Source organism: Oncorhynchus kisutch, linkage group LG12 (assembly GCF_002021735.2).
Source record: "Oncorhynchus kisutch isolate 150728-3 linkage group LG12, Okis_V2, whole genome shotgun sequence".
Taxonomy (NCBI): Eukaryota; Metazoa; Chordata; class Actinopteri; order Salmoniformes; family Salmonidae; genus Oncorhynchus; species Oncorhynchus kisutch.
The window spans coordinates 43354706-43381879 of record NC_034185.2 but is presented as its reverse complement, the minus strand read 5'-3'; the positions used below and the strand labels follow the sequence as shown (position 1 = coordinate 43381879).

Below are 27174 nucleotides of genomic sequence, written 5' to 3'. Positions count from 1 at the left end.
CATGAATCTCCTATAATAAAAGTGTATTTTAGTCCTAAAGGTAGATTAAATATTAAGATAGTTGTGCGTTTTATTCTTGTTGCTTTTATCTTTATTCCCTTCTGAAAATAACAGGTGCAAAAAACTTGTCTAGTTTAGACTTTCTTAGTTCTCTTCATGTGGGTAACTATTCAGTAGGGTTGGACACGTAACAACCAGCATAATATTGCTGTCAAGGCATCATGAAGACATCAACAGCAAACAATTACTATGGTAACTGACCTATCCCTTTTATGTCTATGCGAGTATTTATATGGTTGCAATTCACTATCATGAACAGTTGAGACAGTGTTTTACATTTCAGTTCTGTTACTCTCATTTTCATGACAACTGACAATCTGAGACTTGACTTACATTTCTCTTCTAATACTCCGCATTCAGTAAATACTATGGTTGGGGGGGTTGAGTGTTTAAAATAAGAATCAGCTAAACACCTCTTACTTCAAAAAGGTGTGTTCCAGAGCCTTCAACAGGGAGAAAAAAATAGTTTGCTTTCGGCCTTACATTTTAAAGTATATAATACAAATGCTCTTAAATATAGTTGTAGATAATGCAATAACTGAGATAATACTGTATACAGAAAGTCTTAACGCTTCACATTCGTACCCATATACGTGTGGAAAAAGATTGCTAAGAGCCTAAATTCAAACACAATGGCTGTACAGTAACATGCTATACATGAGTCAGAGCTCAGGATTTCCTCAGGATTTCAGCTTCACAGCTCTGTATGGGTTTTGACTGACAGTTGTTCTGAACTTGAGCACCGCGCGCGACAAGAAGTTGCCTTCATCCCTCCCGCTATAATTGGGCAACTTTAGCAAATGTTTTGTTGTCTGAGTGAGGGAAAGGCTATAAATTATGAGGATGATTATACCACTCTGATGTCATACAACCAAGCCAAACACCTGTGAGTCTACTTCACATTACCATATCAACTCAAGTAATATAGTGTCAACATGTATATTACATGTTTGATGTACAGATGACATGGCATTATACCCTGGGTTGTCCTGAACAGAATGAGCCTATTTGTTGTATCGTGATAAACTTGCAGCGGACCATGCATCTGAATGCACACGACTCCATTCTATGCGCACCAAAATGATTATCGCCTTCTCTGAATTGCCTTGTGAAGACCTAACACTGTTGAGTACATATTTTATGATTTAGCTAGTCATTTTGGCAATAGAACAATCTTTCACGTTATGCCCACCTGACCCAGATTGCGATTTATAATGGACCGGTTTTGGATTGCGTAAACAACAGTAATTGTGTAAAGACGGGGATGCAGGACTGTGTTCCCAACAAAAAAAACACATATGTGTGTGCTCTAGTTCCTCAACGGCACAGCTAGGAGAGAAGAAAAAAAAGCTCCTTATAGTTGAAGACTCTTCTTTGAGTCATAAAAAGTGCATTGAAATTACTTCAGAACTGTGCACACTTTGGAGAAGCCACTTGGGAACACCAATTAGATCTCTCACTTGTCATTTTTTTTGTCTTATGTTGTACCTAACCCAAATTTTCCAATAATATTTTTTTATCATGTAACTGAATGTATCCAGAGTATTTTTAGATTTCGTTAGCAACAAATGCGGCGAAAAGTACAGTAAAATGCACAAAAAATGTAATGTTTGGATTCAGTCTTGTGTCCTCAGCTTTAGTGTGATAATTTTCCAATAACTAACCAAACTGTTCCCTTTTAATTGCTATCTTGGTTATGCATTCCATATTTCTTCTGTAAGAAACATTTAAATTTCTCCCTATAGGTCAATTCCCATGAGTCTAAGGAGTTAATTAATATACGTCTATAACAGTATTAACAATCAGTCAGCCACGCTGTAAATGTAAATACTGCACAATATACACCATTGGCAAGGTCCTCACCATTTGTGCTTAATTGCCTGAAAATGTAAGGGCAAGTGAGCATTTTGAATAGTAGATCCAGAGCTGAAAAAATAAATTTCTGTGAGAAACACTGCAACACACCTATATACATTACTGCCTTACTCTAAATTGAATTATTCACGATCACCTCAACAAAGCCTGAGAATTACATTCGCAGTTGATTAATGAAGAACTTGGTAAGTTTCTTAGCATTGATGTTACCTCACTTATGTCACTTTAATAGATGACTGCGGGACACATTTGTGCTTTGACATTAAGTTGCATAAACATTATTGCATTATTGAGGGGATTTCATTTTGAAGCGATAACGGACACGTTATGTCGCCTTTGTCACGCATGTCAGAGAAGTACTTTAGAGGTACTTCATTTTAAAGCATTCTACATGCATTGTTCAGATTGTCTGACATCAGGGCGTATTTTGTGTGCATGTTTGGGGAGCACCTCATAGTGAGGAATTTTCCAAGCTCAGTGGGCCCTGAGGATGTTATGTCACCTTGACAGAGTCAGATTTCTTGGTTTCACAGAGTAGAGTGACATAGGGCACTCCGATGAAGGCCCATTTCTCGTTGGGCCAGAACATGATGACCGGGCCTCGTTCGGGGGCCTCTGTGGCGACGTCGAAGTAGGCGAAGCACACACAGCCCAGGTAGGAGGCTAGGCAGATAAGGACGTGCCTGTGGGAACAAGAGTCATGGGGTCAGGACCGAAAACATTTAGGGCCAGTTTCTCAGAAAACTAGCTGAGAAACTGGCCCTAATGGTATATCTCAACAAACTTGAGTGGCTTCCTTTCCTCATCTCCTTTCTTCTATCTGCACTGACGTGAAAGAACTTGCCCAGTGGGCAAAAATGGTTGTAAGGATGTTCATAATGACAATTTCAACCAGCTTCTGGTTATAACATGATTTCAACTAGTTTAGTCTGCTGGGTGTCAGGAAAAATGACATTTTTAAATACAGAAAGTGTGAAGACAATTTCATGTTTTTAATCTTCATGTATTATTTCCTTCTTAAAAACAGCAGGTGCAATTTCCAACCATTGCTGTCCTCTGGTGACCCAGATCAGTACCTGATTAGGACTTTGAAAACAAAGGTGTTGCAGGTTTCATCCCCCAGGCTTAGAATTGAATAGCCATACATTAGAGTGGTTAATAAAATATTCAAGCTTCTTAAAAAGGGAAAATAATTCTGAAAGCCATTGTCATAACAATATGTGTCATCATCATGCGTGCACCATGTGTGATGGAACATCAAGATGACCCCATTTAAAAGGATTACATTAAAATGGTAGCTACCCATCTTTCCCACTAATTTGAGATTGAGGCATATACAGTAGCTGGATCTACATATCAGACAGTGTGGTGCATGGACTCATCACCATTAGACCACTTTTGAGGTCTGAAAACATTGTCACTTAAATGATTCATTTCTTTTATTTATCTTAGTTGAATTCACTGACTAAGTCACTCTGGATAACAGTGTCGGCTAAATGACCAAAATGTAAATGAAAACTCTCTCAATGACTTTTCATGCAGTTTCAAGCTCACCAAGCACAGTGTAGGTAGGGGAAGTTGACAGAGGACCACATCTCACAGAAGATCTTGTCACTGATCCAGCAGAGTAGAGCCAGAGCCCACCAAAACCCAGAGATAAGCCCCAGCTTGAATACACGTGGGTTCTCACACCTGCAAACACCACACAATAACATATTGGCAATGCATAAGTACCCACACAAAGACATATACGTGACACACACTATTCAAATGTTCGCAAGAAAACACACACACACACAAACACTTCATGGCTTGCTGTTAATGTAAATTCTATATTGACAAGAACTACAGCCAACACATGCCAGTACAACTTCCAGTAAATGCCCATACATATGACTTCTGATTGCATTTCAAATAAAAGAGCTTCAAACAATAGGAAGCCATGCATGTAAAAAGCAATGGGAAATGAAATATCACATTTTCATCTTAGTCATTTAGCAAATGCTCTTATCCAGAGCGACTTACAGGAGCAATTAGCGTTAAGTGTGTTGCTCAAGGGATTTTTCACCTAGTCTTTTTGGGGATTCAAACCAGCAACTTTCCGGTTACTGGCCTGTTGCTCTTAACCACTAGGCTACCTGCCGCCATAGTCAACTAAAATCCCTATACAGATTTTGAATCTGGTATAAAAATAATAACAAGCAGGTAGACTCCCGTCAGGTAAATGCTTCCAATTCAGTCAGTCAGACAGTAGTTGTGTACTGCCATTTACAAATACACACACTGCATGAGCAGTATTTAACTGAGCCTCAGTCCCATGTCACATTGACGCGTCACTAGGCCTGACAGGGAAATGAAGTGTGGCGATGGGCCGTGTCGTGACATGTGGTCTGTACTGGGACGAGAAACCATTAAATCCTCAACACCGACCACTTTTCGCAGGCATTTTGCTGATATCGTTCATTACAAAAAGTAGGCTGTACTAGAGAAATGTGAAGTTTGCTAATATGGGTGACTGTTAATGGGACATTTGATGGCCACAACCATAAAACTTGTAGTAGTAGTTTAAAGGATAAAAAAAATTAAAATAAACGGTGGTGCATATTAATGCTATAAAATTGTTATATTTAATCGCATCAATTCAGGCAATTTATCGCGATATGGATTTTTGTTCATATCGCCCAGCTCTAGTCTGTACATCTGGCTAATTAAGCACAGAGAAGGGGAAACGCATGCAGAGAACGAGCAGTAAAAGAGGAAGTGCAAAAATAAAGAGACGGGACAAAGACAGTGTCAGGAAATAGAATGTCAGAAGAACTGTGGTAGAACTATTAACTCATATCAGCACATTTCGATGCAACTTTGAGCTTGAAGGAGACATACGCATGTTAAAAAAAACACAGGGACTATTGGTAGTGAAATGACAATGGGGTCGTTCCACAAAATGAGTGTAACTTGTTGAAAAAAAATACACTTGATTTTAACATTGTCATGAAGTGCACATTTTCAACTTCATAACATGTCAAAAAAAAAAAAAAAAAATTGTTTCCCGTCTCAAGAAGTTAAAATAGGCCTATAGTAAGTGAGTATTAAGTGCCAAATAAAGTCACAGGGTGGAGCATAACAGGTCATAAATCAGCCATAAATCCCCTTGTGACAGGGGGAATGGAAGCTGGTTGTGTGCAACAGGGGAGGGGCAATTGAATGCAAGTTTGTTTGTTAAGATGTATTTATTTTTGTAATAGTAACAACATATTGGGCTCCTGAGTGGCACAGCGGTCTAAGGCACTGCATTTCAGTGCTAGAGGGGTCACTACAGACCCTGGTTCGATCCCTGGCTGCTGTGATTGGGAGTCCCATAGGGTGGCGCACAATTGGCCCAGTGTCATCCAGGTTAGGACTTAGCCAGGGTAGACCATCATTGTAAAATAAGATTTTGTTCTTAACTGACTTGCCTAGTAAAATAAAGGTTCAAATAAAAAAAATATTCAAATGAGAGTTCAGTTCATAGAACAGGGTTGATCTTAAAATGAGGGACAGGTTTTTTTTAACATAAAAATTTTCAATAAACTACTTTTTCAAAGCAAGAAAATAACTAGGGATTTCCAATGATGATGAAAACCGAGAAATCTGGGGAGTAAGTGAGTTAAAATCCTCCTAGAAGTCACAGAGAGTGCACAAGGTGACATGCCAAAATGCAGATTTTTTTGTACTTTAGTAAGTCTTTGTCCCTCCATCCGTCCATCCTTACACGCAAACTCAAACAGCACTGACCTAATTTTGACCAAACTTGGTGAATGATGCATCTCACCATTGAGATTCGTCATTTACAAAATTGCACTGATTGGCACAAGGCAGGAACTATGGTAATTAACTGAAATTTGTGAGTCACATCAGAGAGGAAGAGGCAAAGTACAGGGTGTGGATTAGGGAAAGGGGGATACCTAGGGGGATACCTCAATCAGAGATGTGCTGTGGCCTACCTTAATCGACATCCACGTCTTCGGCACCCGGGGAACAGTGGGTTAACTGCCTTGCTCTGGGGCAGAACGACAGATTTTTACCGTGTCGGCTCAAGGTTTCGATCCAGCAACATTTCGGTTACTGGCCCAACACTTTAACCAGCTGAAGAGCCTGGTACCCAGGCTAACTGTCTTCCATTTTTTAAGAAATGTCTTTTCATTGTTAGAGCGACTTGAGCATCTGGTCAATATAATGGATAGTCATGGGGGACGACATGTTTACTGTTGCCTTGTTCATATAAAAAAAAATATTATAAAGATTTATTGAATTTTAAAGGGCACTTCATTTAATTTAATAGGCTTTTAAAATGCAATATTGGTGCACAATCTCTACTAAAAATATCAAAACGGACTCATTTCGTGGACGACCCACCTACTAGCGACACAGGTACCAATCAATTTATGCAGACAAAAGACTAATCTCCATTGCGATGTAAACTCTTACTTACAGGTAACTGCCAAAATAAAAGGAAATACATCAGTGTTTTAATAGGGAGTTGGGCCACCACGAGCCAGAACAGCTTCAATGCGCCTTGGAATAGATTCTACAAGTCTCTGGAACTTTATTGGGGGGATGCAACACCATCCTTTCACGAGAAATTCCATTAATTGGTGCTCTGTTGATGGTGGTGAAAAATGCTGGTCTCAGGTGCCGCTCCAGAATCTCCCATAAGTGTTCAATTTGGTTGAGATCTGGTGACATCAGCAAGATGAGCAGTCTCTGTCACCAGCCAAACGTGCCCCAACAATCAACCCTCTTTCAAAGTCACTGAGATCTCTTCTTCTAGCAAAAATAATGGGCAACTGGGTCTGCTCAGCATTTCTATACACTAAGCATGAGGAGATGATAATTCCACACCTGTGTGCAAGCACCTGCTTTCAATATACTGTCTGTCTGTCTGTCTGATGAAGCTACTCTCACCCCAAGGTATAAAAAGGAAAACGCACGCAAAGATAATAGAATGAAAGCAAGATGCACCACATATATTAAATAGTTCCCTTTTCAAGTGCTTCCCCGAAGTTACAACCAGGAATAGTCAGAGATCCTATATGTTCCTTTAGTTCAGGATGAGGCCATTCTAAACTGGGCTCTATGATAAAACATACGTAGAACACAAATCATGCATTAACAGTGATTTAAAAATAAAAAATTCACCCACTTAGCAAGATTATGAATAAAATAAAATAAAATGGTTTGAAATGTATTGCGTAAATAACAGATGAGTCTGTTATGTCTGTCACTATCATTAAATGTGAAGACTTATATCAAATCAGTTCTCTAGGTTTAATTATTAAGGGATTAAACTAATCATGTAAAAACATTAATTCACTAGGAAGTCAGGGCACCACGGAAAATGTTGAGATTTAGAGTTATAATTTTCCGAATATAACGCTTCAGATATTTTAATATTACAGTCTTCCATTAATGAATTATTACCTCATCAGTTCTCATTACTGAATGTCGCAACCCCTTAGATATCTGCACGAACCCTAGCCTAAATCATGAATCAGCGATAGTAAATAAATAATTAAGACAATTTTGTATAACTAACTAACCACACAGAATTACACAACAAACAGTAGATATTTGGGTTACTACATTATACAAAGAAAAAGTCTCTAGCTGACGAAGCTAATATGATTGCTTGGTAGACAAAGGAAAGGGGTGGGGACTGAGAAAGAGCGGGAAAGACTAAATGGATTCACTACACACAGTTGATAATTATATTAATTGAAATGCTAATCCTTTTCACATGAACGGCCACTCATTCAAGAATAATTGCAATGTATATTTTTATGCCCGTATGACGTTATTTTTTTCTCTGTTGGAATCGCGGTCAGTTCATCAGAGTCTCTGGTTATCTTCCCCAGAAGTCACAATGTCCTTCGTGGTTGTAGTTTTCTCCGTGGCTCTGGATAGTGTCTGTTGTAATGGATACGTCAGGTGTAACATGTTCTTAGATTAGATGTTTTGGGGGTTGTGGGTATTCTCGTCCTAGGTTTAAGTAATTTCTAGCTGCAGACTAGTAATTCTACGTCTAGGATTTGTAGCCATTCCAATGTGGGGACTCCATCCTGGCGTTCCATTACTTAATGTATATTTTATTTTATATTTTCGTCATAACTGTCCCCTAAGTGTCCACGAACATTCCCACATTCTCAAAAGTAGAAACATTTATTTAATTACTCAAACTTTTGATGTCCAAGGGTCTCTCTGTGTTCCAAAGTTTACATTCCAATCTCGAACACTACAGAGCATAGAGGCAGAGTATTTTATGACCGACCATAAAACAGTCGACTTCCCAGTCTATGAGAGAGAGCATGCTGTAGAGCGGACCCCCTGTAACCTGATCCCTCAGATCGTCACAGGAGAGTTATGACAAGTCCTTCATGCTGAACAATGACTTCAAATTGTTAATAAAAACAATGCACTTAGCGTTTGACATGAGAGCGCTAACTGTTTTAGTTCAATGAGAGTGGGTAAGATGCTAAGCTATTGGCTCAGTTGATAAACTAGAGGGAAATGTTATCGGAGTTACAAAATCAATTGTGATGTACTAGAATGCAGCAGGCCATGTTTCAAAGGGTCTCCTGCAGGAACTGTCATCCATTTAGCAGAACTACGAAAACAAAACAACGATATCAATGACTGGCCGTGTGAGCTATGTCAAGAATCAGAAACAAGTAGAACAATGGATGAATCAAGGCTAAATGCTTTAAGTGAGTCAGTCTTGTAGGAAAAGGAAAAAACATCATGCACCCACTTCCACACAGGTGCATATACACAAACCGACACGCGCACATGACAGGAATGGCCCTTTGTGCTGCTATTTGGAAGAATGTTATTTCCTTCAACATTGACAGCAACACACTATTGAAAAGGCTCAAAGTAACACCATGCAAAATAGGTGACACATAACCATAGTCAAAAATGTGGACTCTCCAAAATGTGACTAACTTGTTTCCTGTCTAAATGGTTTTCTGTGTGTTAACTGCTACTACACTCTGACCTAAAAACATTTAGAAATGTACTTAACACTGACTGAGTGTTGCCCATTACTGGTTGAAAATTACTACACTACAACATAGTGTTGTCACGATACCAGTATCATGAAACAAGAAGCAGACTGAACTCCATGGTCCTTTAACAACCTGTTTTAGGTCACCAATTGTGTGCCTAGTTTAGAAATAAATACGTGCCTCTGGATGACAACTCTTTTCCCTGGGAAATTGAGTCCACTTCATGTGTTGCTTACTTGCCATGAAACTTGTGACATCACTATAACATTACACTTGTCACTTTCGTAAAGCACTGGGAATTGTTGATGCTTACATATTATCCAACACTAAATCACATTAATTGAGGTAAGGTTTTGATGTAGAATCCGCAAAGTGAGGCAAATCGTTATTTTCAATGCGAGTGAGAGGAAGACATTATCCCTGAGGCTCAACTTTGCGGCTTTCGCGTGCATACCCACACACGTCCACTATCGCATGTGCACACACACCGAAACACACCTCATTAGATACAGTTTCAAAACATTCAGACGCCTGGAGTACTATCTATTTCACATTCACTCAGCAACAGGCCACAAATTCTTTTATAAAAAATTATAATTACATTTGAGGGTGTATTCTTTCATTCAGATCCATTACATTCCAATTCAGGAGATGAATTGACATTCATATCCAGAAGATTTTTTTCCCAATTAATTAATTACATTTCAATGCTCTTCCTGGAATGGACTTGACACCAACCCTGGTTTCTACATAGGCCTACAGTATAAGGCCCCTCAAAGAGAACTAACGACTCAATGTCAATGTGCCATCTGTTATTTAATGGATTCATAAATTATTTAATCTGTGGAGGCTTCTCAATCATAATTTAGCTGGACAGCAAACTCAACTAGCTGTAGGCCCCATACAAAAAATTGATGACTTGAGACTTGACTTGGAGTCTCAAGACTCGGGACTCGACTTTGACTTGAGACTGATGACTTGAAATTATCTGGCCATGTTTTGTCACTCATTTTGTGGCAGAGTCGCTAGTGAAATGCAAATTATTGTTCCATGTATAAATGGTATGGATATAGCAATTTGGTCTCCCAAGGGGAGGCTTTGCAGTCTTGCTCTCTACCGGTATCCTGTCAGATAGGACAGATTAAGCCTGATACAGAGGCTATTTCTTTTGGGCTATTGCCCATGTATATTTTGTATGATATAGCACTTTCCCATCAACCTATCTTGCCTTCTGCTGATTTCATGTCCTTATAACTGCTACAAGGTCCCCATTTTACAATTACATAATCAAAATGTGTTATAGACAAAATAATGAAAAAGGCTGGTAATCTCAATAAAAAGAGAAAGATTTTTAGTTGAACAAGTCATCGCATGTATAGATTTGATTTTTTACTTGACTTCAGACATGACTTGAAAAAACTTTGCTCGACTTGATCTTAGAATTGCACGACATGGACTTTTCTTTTTTTAACTAGGCAAGTCAGTTAAGAACAAATTCTTATATACAATGACGGCCTACCAAGAGGCAAAATGCCTCCTGTTGGGACGGGGGCTGGGAAATTGACTCGACCTGTTCTACTTGGGACTCGACGTGAGATGGATCTTGTGACTTAAGACTTGCTTGTGACTCGAATAATAGTGACTTGGTCCCACTTCTGCAACAGGATGTACCAGCTAGTCTATTGCATGTGATATTTGTTGGTGTTTGTTCTTAATAACTCACCTGTTGAAGTAAACAGTGAATCATTCTCACCTTTTGAGCTCAGTAATGAGCAGAACGGTGCAGGGGATACCCAGAGTCATCAGAGACACCGAGTTGATGACGGGCTTAACGAAGGCCAAACCAGTGGTGATCCCGGACAAGATGCCGATGACTACTTTGAACCTTGACCTGGAAGGTAAAGATACCTATATGACCACAGAGCAAAACATACTGGCAAAGCTGCATCTGCTTTATTTAGAATGTGATGAGCACTGGGAAGAGTGCGACATGGGAGTATAGTGCACAAACAGAAAAACAGTATAAAATAACAAAAACAGCTGTATATTGAAGTTTCAAATAGATGCAATTTATCTGAGGATTTGAAAAATCCTTTATTTTGATGTAGGACAGTTTAGCCAGGATACCCGTCCAAAGCCACCAACACAGGAAACACTTCACATCAATCCAAATGCACTGGATCAAAATGCAGTGTGCAATGGTAGGTCAAAAAAGTTCAGTAAAGTGCAAGCCCAGACCAGGCTGGATTTCAGAGATGTGATGGCTTTGGTTACAAAGAAGGACAAACAGTGCCTTCAGAAAGTACTCACACTCCTTGACTTTTTCCACATTTTGTTGTGTTACAGCCTGAATTTAAAATGGATAAAATTCAGATTGTCACTGGCCTGCACACACCCCATAATGTCAAAGTGGAATTATGCTATTATAATTTTTTATAAATTAATTACAACTGAATTATGCTATTATAATTTTTTATAAATTAATTACAACTGAAAAGCTGAAATGTCATTAGTCAAGTATTCAACATCAGTGAATTTCAAACGCAGTTTCAACCACAAGGTCCAGAGAGGTTTTTCAATGCGTCGCAAAGAAGGACACCGTTTATTTGCATTCATTTAACCCTTATTTTACCAGGTAAGTTGACTGAGAACACGTTCTCATTTACAGCAATGACAGGGGGAAAGATTACAAGGGAGAGGAAGGGGGGATGAATGAGCCAATTGGAAGCTGGGAACGATTAGGTGGCCATGGTGGTATTGGGAATTTAGGGGTGTTAACCTCGGTGGCCTGGCTAAGTGTTTTTTTATTAATTTTTTTGACCAGAGGAAAGAGTGCCTCCTACTGGCCCTCCAACACCACTTCCAGCATCATCTAGTCTGCCACCCAGAGACAGACCAGGACCAACCCTGCTTAGCTTCAGATAAAAGTGGGATGCAGGGTGGTATGCTTCTGGCACCTATTGGTAGATGGGTAAAAATAATAAATTTTTGAATATTGACTATCCTTTTGAGCATGGTGAAGTTACTAATTTCACTTTGGATTGTGTATCAATACACCCAGTCACTACAACGATACAGGCATCCTTCCTAACTCAGTTGCCAGAGAGGAAGGAACGCACTCAGTGATTTCACCATGAGGCCAATGGCATTGTTAAAACAGTTACAATGTTTAATGCCTGTGATAGGAGAAAACTGAGGACTGATCCACAACATTATATAGTTTATATTTTTTATTTATAGAGTACCAGTAAAAAGTTGACACACCTACTGATTTTAGGGTGTTTATTTTCACTATTTTCTACATCGTAGAATAATAGTGAAGACATCAAATTATGAAATAAATCATATGGGATCATGTAGTAACCAAAAGTGTTAACTTAAAATAAAAAAAACTCTTTAAAGTAGCCACCATTTATTTGCCTTGATGACAGCTTTGCACTCTTGTCATTCAGTAAACCAGCTTCATGTGAGGAATGTTTTTCCAACAGTCTTGAAGGAGTTCCCACATACGCTGAGCACTTGTTGGCTGCTCAACCCAATTGTGTTGAGGTCGGGTGATTGTGGAGGCCAGGTCATCTGATGCAGCACTCAATCAATCACTCTCCTTCTTGGTCAAATAGTCCTTACACAGTCTGGAGGTGTGTTTTGTGTCATTGTCCTGTTGTAAAACAAATGATAGTCCCACTAAGCGCAAACCAGATAGGATGGCATATTGCGGCAGGATTCTGTGGTAGCAATGCTGGTTAAGTGTGCCTTGAATTCTAAATAAATCACAGACAGTGTCATCAGCAAAGCACCCCCCACACCTTCTCCTCCATGCTTCACGGTGGGAACTACACATGCGGAGATCATCTGTTTATCTATTCTCTGTCTCACAAAGACACGGCGGTTGGAACCAAAAATCTCAAATTTGGACTCAGACCAAATGACAGATTTCCACCGGTCATGTCCATTGCTCGTGTTTCTTGGCACAAGCAAGTCTCTTCTTATTATTCGTGTCCTTTAGCAGTGGTTTCTATGCAGAAATTCGACCATGAAGGCCTGATTCACGCAGTCTCCTCTAAAACAGTTGATGTTGAGATGTGTCTGTTACTTGAACTCTGTGAAGCATTTATTTGGCTGCAATCTGAGGTGCAGTTAACTCTAATGAACTTATCCCCTGCAGCAGAGACAACTCTGGGTGGTGGTCCTCATGAGAGCCAGTTTCATCATAGCGCTAGATGGTTTTTACGACTGCACTTGAAGAAACTTTCAAAGTTCTTGAAAATTTCCAGATTATGACATGAAGGTCAGTCGAAGTAATGGACTTTTGTTTCTCTTCACTTATTTGAGCTGTTCTTTCCATAATATGGTATTTTACCAAATAAGGCTATATTCTGTATACTCCCCTACCTTGTCACAACAACTGATTGACTCAAACTCATGAAGGAAAGAAATACCACAAATTAACTTTTAACAAGACACACCTGTTAATTGAAATGCTCTCCAGGTGATTACCTAATGAAGCTGGTTGAGAGAATGCCAAGACTTTGCAATGCTGTCATCAGGGCAAATGGTGGCTGCTTTGAAGAATCTCAAATATATTTAGATTTGTTTAAGACTTTTTTGGTTACTACATGATCCCATATGTGTTATTTCATAGTTTTGATGTCTTCACTATTATTCTACAATAATAGTGAAAAACCATGGAATGAGTCGGTGTCCAAACTTTTGACTGGTACTGTATGTGTGAAACTTGTTTTGATTTAGAATTGACCATTATCATGCACCGGTCTCAAAACATGCTCTTAAATAGCAAATGGAGGACGCTTTTACCGTTGTTTGTTTTCATGCCAGCCAGGTAGGCTATACTCCTGTTGAAAAGTGAAGCAATGTGCTTAATATTAGGAAAGTTGAGAAATAAATAAATATAGTAGGCCTAGCCTATAGAAAGTTGATGGGATTCTCCTCTTTTTAGAGGCCATCACTCTGATTTCTCATGCAATTGCATAGCCTGCGCAACATGAGCTAATGGGGATCTCAAATGATTTGATTCGATTTTCAATCACATTTGCATTGATGTCAGAGTGATTAGAGGGACAGAGTGCTGAGTACCAGGTAGTTTGCAAGTTTGGTAGGCTACTATAATCACCATCAGCAGCATCAGAGCTTGGAGAAGCCTAATTATAGTGAATAAAGGGTCACGTGGAATTTGACTGGCGTCATGACTCGTGACCGCCGGTGTTGCAGTAATACAGTCATCCAACAGCCCTTAACACAACAAAATGTGGAATAAGTCAAGGGGTATCAATACTTTCTGAAGGCACTGTAGCCCTAGAGAAGTCGTCACTTTGGGAACTCTGTGCCTTCTTCCTGAAGGGAGCAGCTGCGACATTGTGAATAGAGGATGTCCTCAGAGCCCTTATTGATTGTGGAGATGAGTGAGGGTGAGTTGTTTAGCGCCAGTAATTCGACTTGAGATGTAATGCAACATGTCACGTGAGACATCAACTTCAATAAATGTTTTTATTTACAATGATTCCCTACATCCTATTTGTGATCATATTCTTTTGTGCCACTAACGATCCAGGTACGACTAAGGAAAGTCCTTAGAGACAATAGGACTGACAGTCTCCTTCCTGACTGTCGTCTCAAGGACCCATAATGGCAAAACTAATAGATGTGCTGCCATTTAGGCTGACGTTAGCTGAAATAACTAGGTAGAGTACACATGGATGACAGCCACCAGAGGTGTCCATAATGCCTTTAATGACAATGGAAAGGGGTATAGGGACATGTGATGCAGCTTTGACTGGTGTCAGCTATCTCAGACAGGACTATTATTAAACATGGTCATATCAATGGCCACATGACAAAGAGTAGCCAACAGCAAACTTTATGAAACATCAAGAGTGGAAAAAGCTCATGGTAAAATAAACATCTATGAAACTGCAATCAAATTGGTCACATACACATGGTTAGCAGATTTTAATGTGAGCGTAGCGAAATGCTTGTGCTTCTAGTTCCGACAATGCTGTAATAACCAACGAGTAATCTAACCTAACAATTCCAAAACTACTACCTTATACACACACACACAACTGTAAAGGGATAAAGAATATGTACATAAAGATAGGAAGGAGTGATGGTACAGAACGGCATAGGCAAGATGCAGTAGATGATATCGAATACAGTATATACATATGAGATGAGTAATGTAGGGCATGTAAACATATTAAGTAGCATTGTTTAAAGTGGCTAGTGATACATTTTTACATCAATTTCCATTATTAAAGTGGCTGGAGTTGAGTCAGTGTGTTGGCAGCAGCCACTCGATGTTAGTGGTGTCTGTTTAACAGTCTGATGGCCTTGAGATAGAAAAACAGCTTCTGTCTCTCGGTCCCTGCTTTGATGCACCTGTACTGACCTCGCCTTCAGGATGATAGCGGGGTGAACAGGGAGTGGCTCGGGTGGATGTTGTCCTTGATGATCTTTATGGCCTTCCTGTGACATTGGGTGGTGTAGGTGTCTTGGAAGGCAGGTAGGTTGCCCTCGGTGATGCGATGTGCAGACCTCACTACCCTCTGGAGAGCCTTACGGTTGTGGGTGGAGCAGTTGCCGTACCAGGCAGTGATACAGCCCGACAGGATGCTCTCGATTGTGCATCTGTAGATGTTTGTGAGTGCTTTTGGTGACCAGCCAAATTTCTTCAGCCTCCTGAGGTTGAAGAGGCGCTGCTGCGCCTTCTTCACGATGCGGTCTGTGTGGGTGGACCAATTGTGAACAGGGAGTACAGGAGAAGGCTCAGAACGCACCCTTGTGGGGCCCCAGTGTTGAGGATCAGCGGGGTGGAGATGTTGTTACCTACCCTCACCACCTGGGGGCGGCCCATCAGGAAGTCCAGTACCCAGTTGCACAGGGCGGGGTCGAGACCCAGCGTCTCCAGCTTGGTGACGAGTTTGGAGGGTAATATGGTGTTAAATGCTGAGCTGTAGTCGATGAACAGGATTCTCACAGCTATTCCTCTTGTCCAGATGGGTTAGGGCAGTGTGCAGTATGGTTGCGATTGCGTCGTCTGTGGACCTATTTGGGCAGTTAGCAAATTGGAGTGGGTCTAGGGTGTCAGGTAGGGACGAGGTTATATGGTCCTTGACTAGTCTCTCAAAGCACTTCATGATGACGGAAGTGAGTGCTACAGGGTGGTAGTCGTTTAGCTCAGTTACCTTAGCTTTCTTGGGAACAGGGACAATGGTGGCCCTCTTGAAGCATGTGGGAACAGCAGACTGGGACAAGGATTGATTGAATATGTCCATAAACACACCAGCCAGCTGGTCTGCGCATGCTCTGAGGATGCGGCTGGGGATGCCGTCTGGGCCTGCAGCCCTGCGAGGGTTAACACGTTTAAAATGTTTTAGTCACGTCGGCTGCAGTGAAGGAGAGTCCGCCGGTTTGGGTAGCGGGCCGCGACAATGGCACTGTATTGTCCTCAAAGTGGGCAAAAATGTTATTTAGTCTGTCTGGGAGCAAGACATCCTGGTCCGCGACGGGGCTGGTGTTCTTTTTGTAATCCGTGATTGACTGTAGACCCTGCCACATACCTCGTGTCTGAGCCGTTGAATTGAGACTCTACTTTGTCGCTATACTGACGCTTAGCTTGTTTGATTGCCTTGGAGGGAATAGCTACACTGTTTGTATTTGGTCATGTTTCCGGTCACCTTGCCCTGGTTAAAAGCAGTGGTTCGCGCTTTCAGTTTCACGCGAATACTGCCATCAATCCAGTTTCTGGTTTGGAGTTGTTTTAATCGTTACTATGGGTACGACATCGTCAATGCACTTTCTAATGAACTCGCTCACCGAATCTGCATATTCATCAATGTTGTTGTTTGACGCAATGCGGAACATATCCCAATCCACGATGATCGAAGCGGTCTTGAAGCGTGGAATCAGATTGGTCGGACCAGCGTTGAACAGACCAGAGCATGGGAGCTTCTTGTTTTAGTTTCTGTCTATAGGCTGGAAGCAACAAAATGGAGTTGTGGTCAGCTTTTCCGAAAGGAGGGCGGGGGAGGGCCTTATATGCGTCGCGGAAGTTAGAATAGCAATGATCCATGGTTACCAGCCCTGGTAGCACAATCGATATGCTGATACAGTTTAGGGAGTCTTGTTAAAATCCCCAGCTACAATGAACGCAGCCTCAGGATGTGGTTTCCAGTTTACATAGAGTCAAATAAAGTTAGTTCAGGGCCATCGATATGTCTGCTTGGGGGGGAAAATATACAAAGAGAATTCCCTTGGTAGAGAATGCGGTCGACATTTAATTGTGAGGAATTCTAAGTCAGGTGAACAGAAGGACGAGTATGTTGTTATGATCACACCATGTCTCGTTAATCATTCCACCCCTATTCTTACCAGAAAGATGGTAGTTTCTGTCGGCGCGATGAAACCAGCTGGCTGCACCGACTCCGTTAGAGTCTCTCGAGTGAGCCATGTTGCCGTGAAGCAAAGAACATTACAGTCTCGGATGTCTCTCTGGAATTCTACCCTTGCTCGGATTTCATCAACCTTTTTGTCAAGAGACTGGACATTGGCGAGTAGTATGCTAGGGAGCGGTGCGCGATCCGGAGCCTGACCAGAAGACCGCTTCGTTTGCCTCTTTTACGACGTCGTTGTTTTGGGTCGTCGGCTGGGATCCAATCCATTGTCCTGGGTGGGAAAAAAATACTGCATAGTTTCCTAGGAACGCGAAGCGACCATCTCTTTTGGCACCGGAAGTATAAGTGTTTCTTTCATCCGGAAGGTTTTTTTTGTTTGTTTTTTGGAGGGTGTATCCACTTAATATTGCAGAAAGAAAGTTGCTTACTCAAAGGAGAACAAATTAAAACTTAGAAATGTAATATTTTACATTATTGACCAGCTGGTCAGTGTTTTCACTGACATGTTTATTTAATTTAACTAGGCAAGCCAGTTAAGAACTAATTCTTAATTACAATGACGGCCTTACCCCAGCCAAACCAGGACAACACTGTGCACCGCCCTATAGGACTCCCAATCACGGCCAGATGAGATTCAGCCTGGATTCGAACCAGGGACTGTAGTGACGCCTCTTACACTGTGGTGTGTGCCTTAGACCACTGCTTCACTTAGGGCTCCCATCTCTGACCCAGTCTAATACCAGCTTGTTTCAAGCCAACCTACTAGTCCTCGTGCCCAAGAACGCCAAGGTAACCTACCTAAAATCTATAGCCATGAAATGCTTTAAAAAGGCTGGTCATGGCTCACATCAACACCATTTGGAGGTGGTGGGTCCGTCATGATCTGGGGCAGTGTGTCACAGCATCATAGGACTGAGCAGCTCCAAACCATGATGCTCCCTTCACCATACTTCACAGTTGGGATGAGGTTGATGAAGGTGTAGCACTAAAATCTATAGCCATGAAATGCTTTAAAAAGGCTGGTCATGGCTCACATCAACACCATTTGGAGGTGGTGGGTCCGTCATGATCTGGGGCAGTGTGTCACAGCATCATCGGACTGAGCAGCTCCAAACCATGATGCTCCCTTCACCATACTTCACAGTTGGGATGAGGTTGATGAAGGTGTCCTGTGCCTTTTTCTCTACACATAGTGTTGTGTTCCTTCCAAACAGCTCAACAGCTCAGAATATTTTGCCAGTAGCACTGTGGAACATCCAGATGCTCTTTTGCGAACTTCAGACGTGCAGCAATGTTTTTTTTGGACAGCAGTGGCTTCTTCCGTGGTGTCCTCCCATGAACAAGATTCTTGTTTAATGTTTTACGTATCGTGGACTCGTCAACAGAGATGTTAGCATGCTCCAGAGATTTATTTAAGTCTTTAGCTGACACTAAGATTCTTCTTAACCTCATTGAGCATTATGCGCTGTGCTCTTGCAGTCATCTTTGCAGGACGGCCACTCATAGGGAGAGTAACACTGCTAAACTTCCTCCATTTATAGACAATCAAGGCTTTTAGAGATACTTTTGTAACCCTTTCCAGCTTTATGCAAGTCGACAACAATCTTGGGTCTTCTGAGAACTCTTTTGTTCGAGGCATGGTTCACATCAGGCAATGCTTCTTGTGAATAGCAAACTCACATTTTGTGAGTGTTTTTATAAGACAGGGCAGCTCTAACCAACTTCTCCAATCTCACCTCAATGACTACACTCCAGGTTAGCTGACTCCAATTAGCTTTTGGAGAAGTCATTAGCCTTGGGGTTCACATACTTTTTCAAACCTACACTGCAAATGTTTAAATTATGTAAATGTAAATCTTTACGAATATAAAGATATAATTATATGACTAATTTATGCAGAAATCCAGATAATTTCAAAAGGACACACAAGTGTATGCATGTATGTATGGTACGCAATGTATGTTTAACGTACGTACGTATGTATCACTGTTTAGCATATCAGCATATCACGGTTTACGAAGCATGTGACAAATAACATTTGATTTGATATCATGTAGTACCAACCAGTCCCCAAAAAGGCTAGAGTCTGCACAGACCCTTCATATCTGCAAACATCGAAGCGCAATGGCCAATTGCGTGGGCGTGCATTGAGCAGTGAAACAAGGCAAACTGTTGACTCACCTGTCATTCCTGAACATCTTGGGCAGATATCTCTTGGGGAACCACATGCCGATGGCACACATGAGCACCCACAGGATGGACAACTCATCCAGCATCTGACCCAGGAAACTGAGGGTGGCATGGAAGTATGTGGAGCCAATACCTGAGGCAAGGGAGACACACACCAGAGTTACATACTAGACAAAACCAACACTGTGCCTTTTAATAGGCATAATAAGACAAAATCTGATCATTTGTGGGGCTATTGACAGCAGGTGTTACTGGTAGTCCACAGGTGGTGTGTTATTTGGACTATGAATGAAATTGCTGTAACTCTGGTCAAAAGCAGTGACTCCAGAATAGGGTACCATTTCAGATGCACAGGATTTGCAGGCACACAGAGCTCCTCAACTCCCCCAGACTAATTTTATTAACTTTTATATTATTACTTTGTGATAATTTTCCAAAAATGTCAAGTTGTGGTCTTGGTTCTTTCGAAACAAGGAAATATCACCCTTGCAGAAATCAAACTTATCTGATTAGCGGCAGGATGTTTTGAAACACAATTTCACACATCCTCTCAGAAGTCAATTGAAAACAGAGGGAGAGTTCACCTGAAACACAATTATCTCCCTACAGACATCAAACCCTAGCCCTTCCCCCACCTAAACTCTAACCTCCCCAGAGCCGACAGAACCACACAGGTGAACAATGTGGCAAAATCTCTCTTTTGTCCATGGGAAGGCAAGGTGGGGCCATCTCAGAGGACAGCTGCGGCGGAAACGTGTTCTTAGGCTACAGTGGAATAAATTAATAACTAAAGATTATTTATGTTGTGGTGTCCAATCTCTTTCACCAAGGTGGAGCCATTGCCACACTGCTTGACTTATCCAGTCCCTTCAGAACTGCATGCAGTGAACAGAAGATGTGTTTCTCAATTCTGGTCCTGGGGACTAAAAAGGGGGCACATTTTTGTTTTTGCCCTTCAGGTCAACGGGACCAGAATTGGGAAACATCCTCTTAGTGTTCACTGCATCCAGACACTCTGAGTAGGGCCTAGCTAGACAGAGGAAGGAGCCAGGAGACCAGGCATACAACTCTAGATTAGATTCCAGCTCTGTGTTCCAACTCAGGTCAGAGGTGAACTCAGCTCTAGAAACTGTAAGAAGAGGCAGAAGTTATGCGAATTGTGGCCACAGTGCAGCTGCTGTCCCACTAGACATGTAATGCAGTATGCTATTAACTCTCTGGAATCTATTTTACGGTCTTTATAGTCATCCATTTTAGACTGCAGACTTGCAGATCAGGACACAGTTGAATATGTTGTTTGAGATTGTGGGTGATGCTGTAAATTTAGGCAACCACACAGCCTGTACAATACTTTGCAGTGTAGGCTTCGCAGAGACCTAACAAAATAGAAATGGCAGCTGTAGAAATAACTATTCCAGTCCCCTTTGACTTCACAAACACGGCAGAATGGCCAAGATTCGAGAGGTTTTGTCTTGGCATCGGGGCTGAATGCAAAACCAGAGGAATATCAGTTGAACTCTTAAACTATTCACACCCTTTCACTTTCTCCACATTTTGTTGTGTTACAGCCTGAAAATGGATAAAAATTTAGATTTTGTTTCACTGGCCTACACACAATACCCCATAACGTGAAAGTGGAATGATGTTTATACATCATGGCACCACCATGCTTCACTGTGAGGATGGTGTTCTCAGGGTGATGGGAGGTGTTGGGTTTGGCCAGACATAGCGTTTTCCTTGATGGCCAAATAGCTACATTTTAGTCTCATCTGACCAGAGTACCTTCTTCCATATGTTTGGGGAGTCTCCCACATGCCTTTTGACGAACACCAAACGTGTTTGCTTATTTTTTTCTTTAACCTCTAGGGTATGTGGGACAGTAGCGTCTCACCTCGTCAACAGCCAATGAAACTGCAGGGCGCCAAATTCAAGTGGATGTGCAACATGACCCCATTTCCACTGTATCTTGTATAAGCAAAGAGTTGAAAACCTACAAACCTCAGATTTCCCACTTCCTGGTTGGATTTTCTTCCCAGGTTTTTGCCTGCCATATGAGTTATGTTATACTCACAGACATCATTCAAACTGTTTTAGAAACCTCCGTGTTTTCTATCAAAATCTACTAATAATATACATATCTTAACTTCTGGGGATGAGTAGCAAGCAGTTGAATTTGGGCATGCATTTCATCCGGATGTGAAAAATACTGCCCCCTGTCACCAAGAAGTTAATGACAAAGCAAAAACCGGTTCAGAAACTTTTGAAAATAAAAAAACAGAAATACCTTCTTTACATAAGTATTCAGACCCTTTGCTACGAGACTCAAAATTGAGCTCAGCTGCATCCTGTTTCCATTGATCATCCTTACAACTTGATTGAGTCAACCTGTGGTAAATTCAATTGATTGGACAAGATTTGGAAAGGCCCACACCTGTCTACATAATATCCCACAGATGTCAGAGCAAAAACCAAGCCACGAGGTTGAAGGAATTGTCCGTAGAGCTCAGAGACAGGATTGTGTCGAGGCACAGATCTGGAGAAGGGTACCAAATAAATTATCAGCATTTTAGGTCTCCAAGAAAACAGTGGCCTCCATCATTCTTAAATGGAAGAAGTTGCTTCCCGAGTGGTGCAGTGGTTCAAGGCAGTGCTAGCTGTGCCACTAGAGATCCTGGTTCGAGTCCAGGCTCTGTCATAGCCGGCCGCGACCGGAGGACCTATGGGGCGGCGCACAATTGCCCCAAACCTGGCACCATCCCTATGGTGAAGCATGGTGGTGGCAGCAGCATGCTGTGGGGATGTTTTTCAGCAGCAGAGACTGGGAGACTAGTCAGGATCAAGGGAAAGATGAACGGAGCAAAGTACAGAGAGATTCTTGATGAAAACCTGCTCCAGAGCGCTCAGGACCTCAGATTGGGGTGAAGGTTCACCATCTAAGAGGACAACGGCCCTAAGCACACAGCCAAGACAATGCAGGATTGGCGTCAGGACAAGTCTCTGAATGTCCTTGAGTGGCCCAGCCAGAGCCCAGACTTGAACCCGATCTAAAATAGCAGTGCAGTGACGCTTCCCAACCAACCTGACAGAGCTTGAGGATCTGCAGAGAAGAATGTGATTAAACTCCCCAAATACAGGTGAGCCAAGCTGTAGTGCCATACCCAAGAAGACCTGAGGCTGTACTTACGTAAATGTGAAGTAGATTTTTTTTAAAACATTTGCTAAATGTTCTGAAAACCTGTTTTTGGTTTGTCATTATGGGATAGTGTGTAAAAAAAATGTTTAATCATTTTTAGAATAAGGGTGTAACGTAACAAAATGTGTTAAAAGTCAAGGGGTCTGAATACTTTCCGAATGCACTAACTGTGATAGCAATGTTTGGTTGGTGTCATCATACACCTAGGCATGGCCATTTTAGTGACATGGCCATCCTTAAGTCTTCCACCTTTTTTCAGATGTAAACCGATAAGTATGAGTGCCCTTAAAATAAGATGACGTTCAGACCACACACACACGTCAAAGTATATGAAGGAATCATCATGCTTTGTCAAAACAACTTACCAATCACAACCAGTAGAATCCAAATGAGATATATTCCACTGTTGAAATGTGTTGCATACTGGCGGAACAAGCACATTAATATAGGCGGTAAAACAAAAAACAAGATGTTGCTGATCTGAAATGAGGGGGAAAAAATGAAGGGAATGAAAATGTGAGCAGAATTGTAGCATAAAAGTTACCATGCATGTGATATGCTTGATACAAATACATACACACATCCATTAATTTCACTCTGTATTGCAACAGAACTTCTGAATCTTTAGGAACACGTATACGAATAAAAGAGGTAGGCCTACTGAACAATATGAAAATGTTTCATCTAAATACCAAGATGTCTTCTTGATAGGCAAAAACAAACAAACAACTCAGCATTGATGGTAGCTGACAGCTGTTGAAACAGGAGGTGCCATTGCGCCTGTGTTCTTTACCCCTTTCTATGTCCTAAAAATCCAACTGTTGAAAAGTGAGGATGTGTCGACTACCAATCTGGGGTAGTAACATTCAAACGAAATCACAATACAGTAAATAACGGGAAGCAGTGCCATGCAGAAAAGTAAGGATTAGCAAATATTGACACAGACACTAAGCAATGGCTGTCACAAAACAGATTACAATATTGGCATAAAGATAAATGACTAACCGTGTTATAAAACTCTGCAATGCTAGGGTAAATAAGGTAATTGCCTTCACACCAGTCCACCTCGGAGCTTCCAGCTTGCAGTTGGTCCCAAAACATAGGATTAGTCATGTCTCGACTTGTTCTAGTAATGGATAGGACTCTGCAGTCACTATTGAGATAAGCAGTCGACTATCAAATCAGCTGTGGACCGCTAGATCAATTACCATAATTTGAAACACGTAGCTGTATACAAAATGCATCCAAATTCAAACGCATTTTAAATCACCAGTATATCCCAATGCAAGCTTGTCGTGCAACTCCGCTCTCAACAAAGTGCAAAAGCGCTGTAATTATTGTTCTTGTTCTTCGTCATCTTCTTCTTGGGATTTGGTTGTCGGATCGCATCGAACTTCTAGTTGCATACACCGCCACCTACTGCACTGGTGTGTGATGCCATTCACGGTCTACATACATTACATTATTGGAAATAATAATGCAAAATTGGGAAAAAGGAAAATTACCCTACCACCTATTAGCCCTCTCTAACAAAAACACCACTCATTCCACTATTTAACCCTATCTATTCCTACTCCAGACCAACAGTCTGAGAGGACATATCACATATCACTTACCACTCAACACCGCCTCTAGCTGCTCTGCAGTAAATCCTCGCAATCCCAAGTACCTCTCTGCCGCTACCACTACAAACTATATTTTCTGTGACTTTCATTTCTGCAGTACAACCATGGCTATAAATGCTAAAAAGCCCACCTTACTGAAGCGCACATTCTTCCCATCACTCTCTCGACCTCTGCCTACCCACAGGAATCCTCTCAGGATCCCTCACCCTATACCCATCCTTCTCTATCACTCTCTTCACTGCTTCAGTATTCAACACTTTCTGTACTACTCTCAATCTGCCTTTCTCTCACCGGATACCTCGTATCTCCAGTCCCATGATCACCCCCACAACTAACACACAGAACTTTCTACACCGATACTACACATTCCTTTGTCTCATGCCCTCCTGCACACTTCTCACATCTAGGCATCTGTTGCAATATGCTGATAACCTTGACATCAAAAACACTGTAATATTTTCAGAACATAAACTCTCAATGGATAACTGACACTTCCTACGTTTACCTTATCTGGTAACAACTGCATCAAAACTCAGCATGACAGATATTGTCTTCTCCTTTTCCCCAACAGACCTATGTTTCATCAAGTGGCAGGCGTCACAGACACTGGGAATCTTCCATTTCAACTGCTCCTCCTCAACACTTCATGCCACCACCGTTATCATTCCTTTCAACGGCGCCCTGTCATAGAGAGCAAAGCACGTCAAAATGATTGCCCCTAATCTCGTAAACCAGAGCGCCCTCTGGGCAGAGGAAATACAATAAATAATCACGAGTCCACTCCAAGTTACCTTCTCCATCTCAACAGTCCCCAACCTCTCCTCCACCCAACCTGATACCACATATGGATCAACCACACAGCAAAACTCCATTCTCTCTACAATTCTCACTCCCACTGGACCAAAATCATCTTTAGGACGAGCCCCGAAATTGGTGATCCTCACCGCAGGTAGTTCACCCTCACTCTCAACAAATTTCATCTCTGAACTATTGGAGCTTGTATCCCTGTTTTTGCATTTGACGCCCACCTTCCTCACCTCACTACTTTCCTCTACACTCAACTTCTTCTCAGCAGTCATCAAAGCACCTGCCACTACATTTAATTCATCCTCACTCTCGTCCTGTCCCATTTCCTCCTCAAGCTCTTCAAAAAGTTCTGTGCGATCCTCCATTCCAAATTCACTCAATAAATATTCAATGTCTCTCCTTTTTTTTCATCATCTTCTCGTTCACCAGATCTTTCAGAAGGCCTGTGCAATCCCCCACTCCACCTTTAATCATAATATGTTCCACTTCCTTCCTTATTTTATTTTCTGTGATCCTCCCCACCGTGGCCTTCACCCAATTTACTCTCTTCTTTTTTTTCACCTTTATTTAACCAGGTAGGCAAGTTGAGAACAAGTTCTCATTTACAATTGCAACCTGGCCAAGATAAAGCAAAGCAGTTCGACACATACAACAACACAGAGTTACACATGGAGTAAAACAAACATACTGTACAGTCAAGAGGGCAAGTTGGTTAGGATGATATCTATGAGGGTGCCCGTGTTTACGGCTTTGGGGTGGTACCTGGTAGGTTCATTGATCATTTGTGTGAGATTGAGGGCATCAAGCTTAGATTGTAGGGTGGCTGGGGTGTTAAAGCAAGTCCCAGTTTAGGTCACCTAGCAGCACGAGCTCTGAAGATAGATGGGGGGCAATCAGTTCACATACGGTATATAATGGTGGTCCGCAAGCCAACGTTGCGTGCTGCAACCTACTGTGCTGGAGTGTGTGGTCAATCACGGTTTACAAAATTTCTAAATCCTCCTACCTAACTCAGTACTTCTGAGAAAATAAAAAAGAGCTCTACTAACTTCTTATAGACCCTCCCACATCCCCAAAATCCCTTCCAACCCGTCCAACCCCGTCCAACCTCAATGACCCTACACTTCAATCTTTTCCTCTCCTCAACATACTTACCACAATATAATAACACATGCTCCACCGTTTCATGGATCATACAGTCCAGACACAAACCATTCACATGCTTGCCAACCAGATGTAATGACAAGTTCAATGGACAACGTCCGAAGAGCAATCGAGCAAACACCACCTCTTCCTTCCTAATCTGACCATTGAATATTGGTCCACCGACCTTTCTTTGCAGGGCATATAAATGCCGGCACTTGGGCTCAGAGTCCCATCTCTTCTGCCACACATCTATCAAAATGACTCTGATCATACACTTGGCCTCACCTCTACCCAGTGGAACATTAGTATCAATTATATCAGGTTTTAAAGCTCTTTTGGCTAACTGGTCTACAATTTAATTAGCTGTAATTCTTCTTCTTCTTCTTCTGTGGATTTATATGGCAGTTGGCAACCAACTTTGGGGTGCATTATCGCCACCAACTAGACTGGAGTGTGGACCAGGGAAAGGGAATGTCTAAATTCTACCCATTATTCTCGTCTTCCTAAGGAAATTAATTGCATAGTTAAATACTACATCCCCTGAAGATTTCCTTAGCATTTCACTCAATCTTGGCTCTTCCACCCCATTACTCCATAATTACAGCATATTGAAAGGCCTATAGTTGACAATAAAGAAAGACGAATGCCTTGTTTATACTGTCATTGGAGGGGAATATGGGGATATTAGAGACCAGGTTCAGTTACAATTTTTTAAATAATTACATGTTTCATTTAGGAGTATAAAACGGAATGTTCCCATTACATTTGTGCATGCAGTTTTAAATGCTGGTGAAAGATTAATATGAGAAAAACGCAACATTGTA

General features: G+C 41.5%; 1 protein-coding gene across 1 annotated transcript; it reads right to left on the bottom strand.

Annotated features, from left to right (window-relative positions):
• On the bottom strand, positions 1–24147 carry LOC109901024 (alkaline ceramidase 2). Its single transcript, XM_020497000.2, has 6 exons — positions 23778–24147; positions 23138–23252; positions 19571–19712; positions 10732–10869; positions 3490–3627; positions 1–2618 (listed from the first exon to the last, which is right to left on the bottom strand). Exons 1-6 carry the CDS (start codon positions 23883–23885, stop codon positions 2429–2431), a joined length of 831 nt encoding a protein of 276 aa, XP_020352589.1. The 5' UTR covers positions 23886–24147; the 3' UTR covers positions 1–2428.
• Positions 24148–27174: the final 3027 nt, after the last annotated feature.

Bases quoted from the DNA above. Each gene is read 5' to 3' on its own strand.
- LOC109901024 (XM_020497000.2), bottom strand. From the start codon at position 23,885: ATGACTAATCCTATGTTTTGGGACCAACTGCAAGCTGGAAGCTCCGAG. The intron at 23,253-23,777 runs GTTAGTCATTTA...CCCTCATTTCAG, and splicing joins TTGCAGAGTTTTATAACACG to ATCAGCAACATCTTGTTTTT. The intron at 19,713-23,137 runs GTAAGTTGTTTT...CCCTTGCCTCAG, and splicing joins GATTCTACTGGTTGTGATTG to GTATTGGCTCCACATACTTC.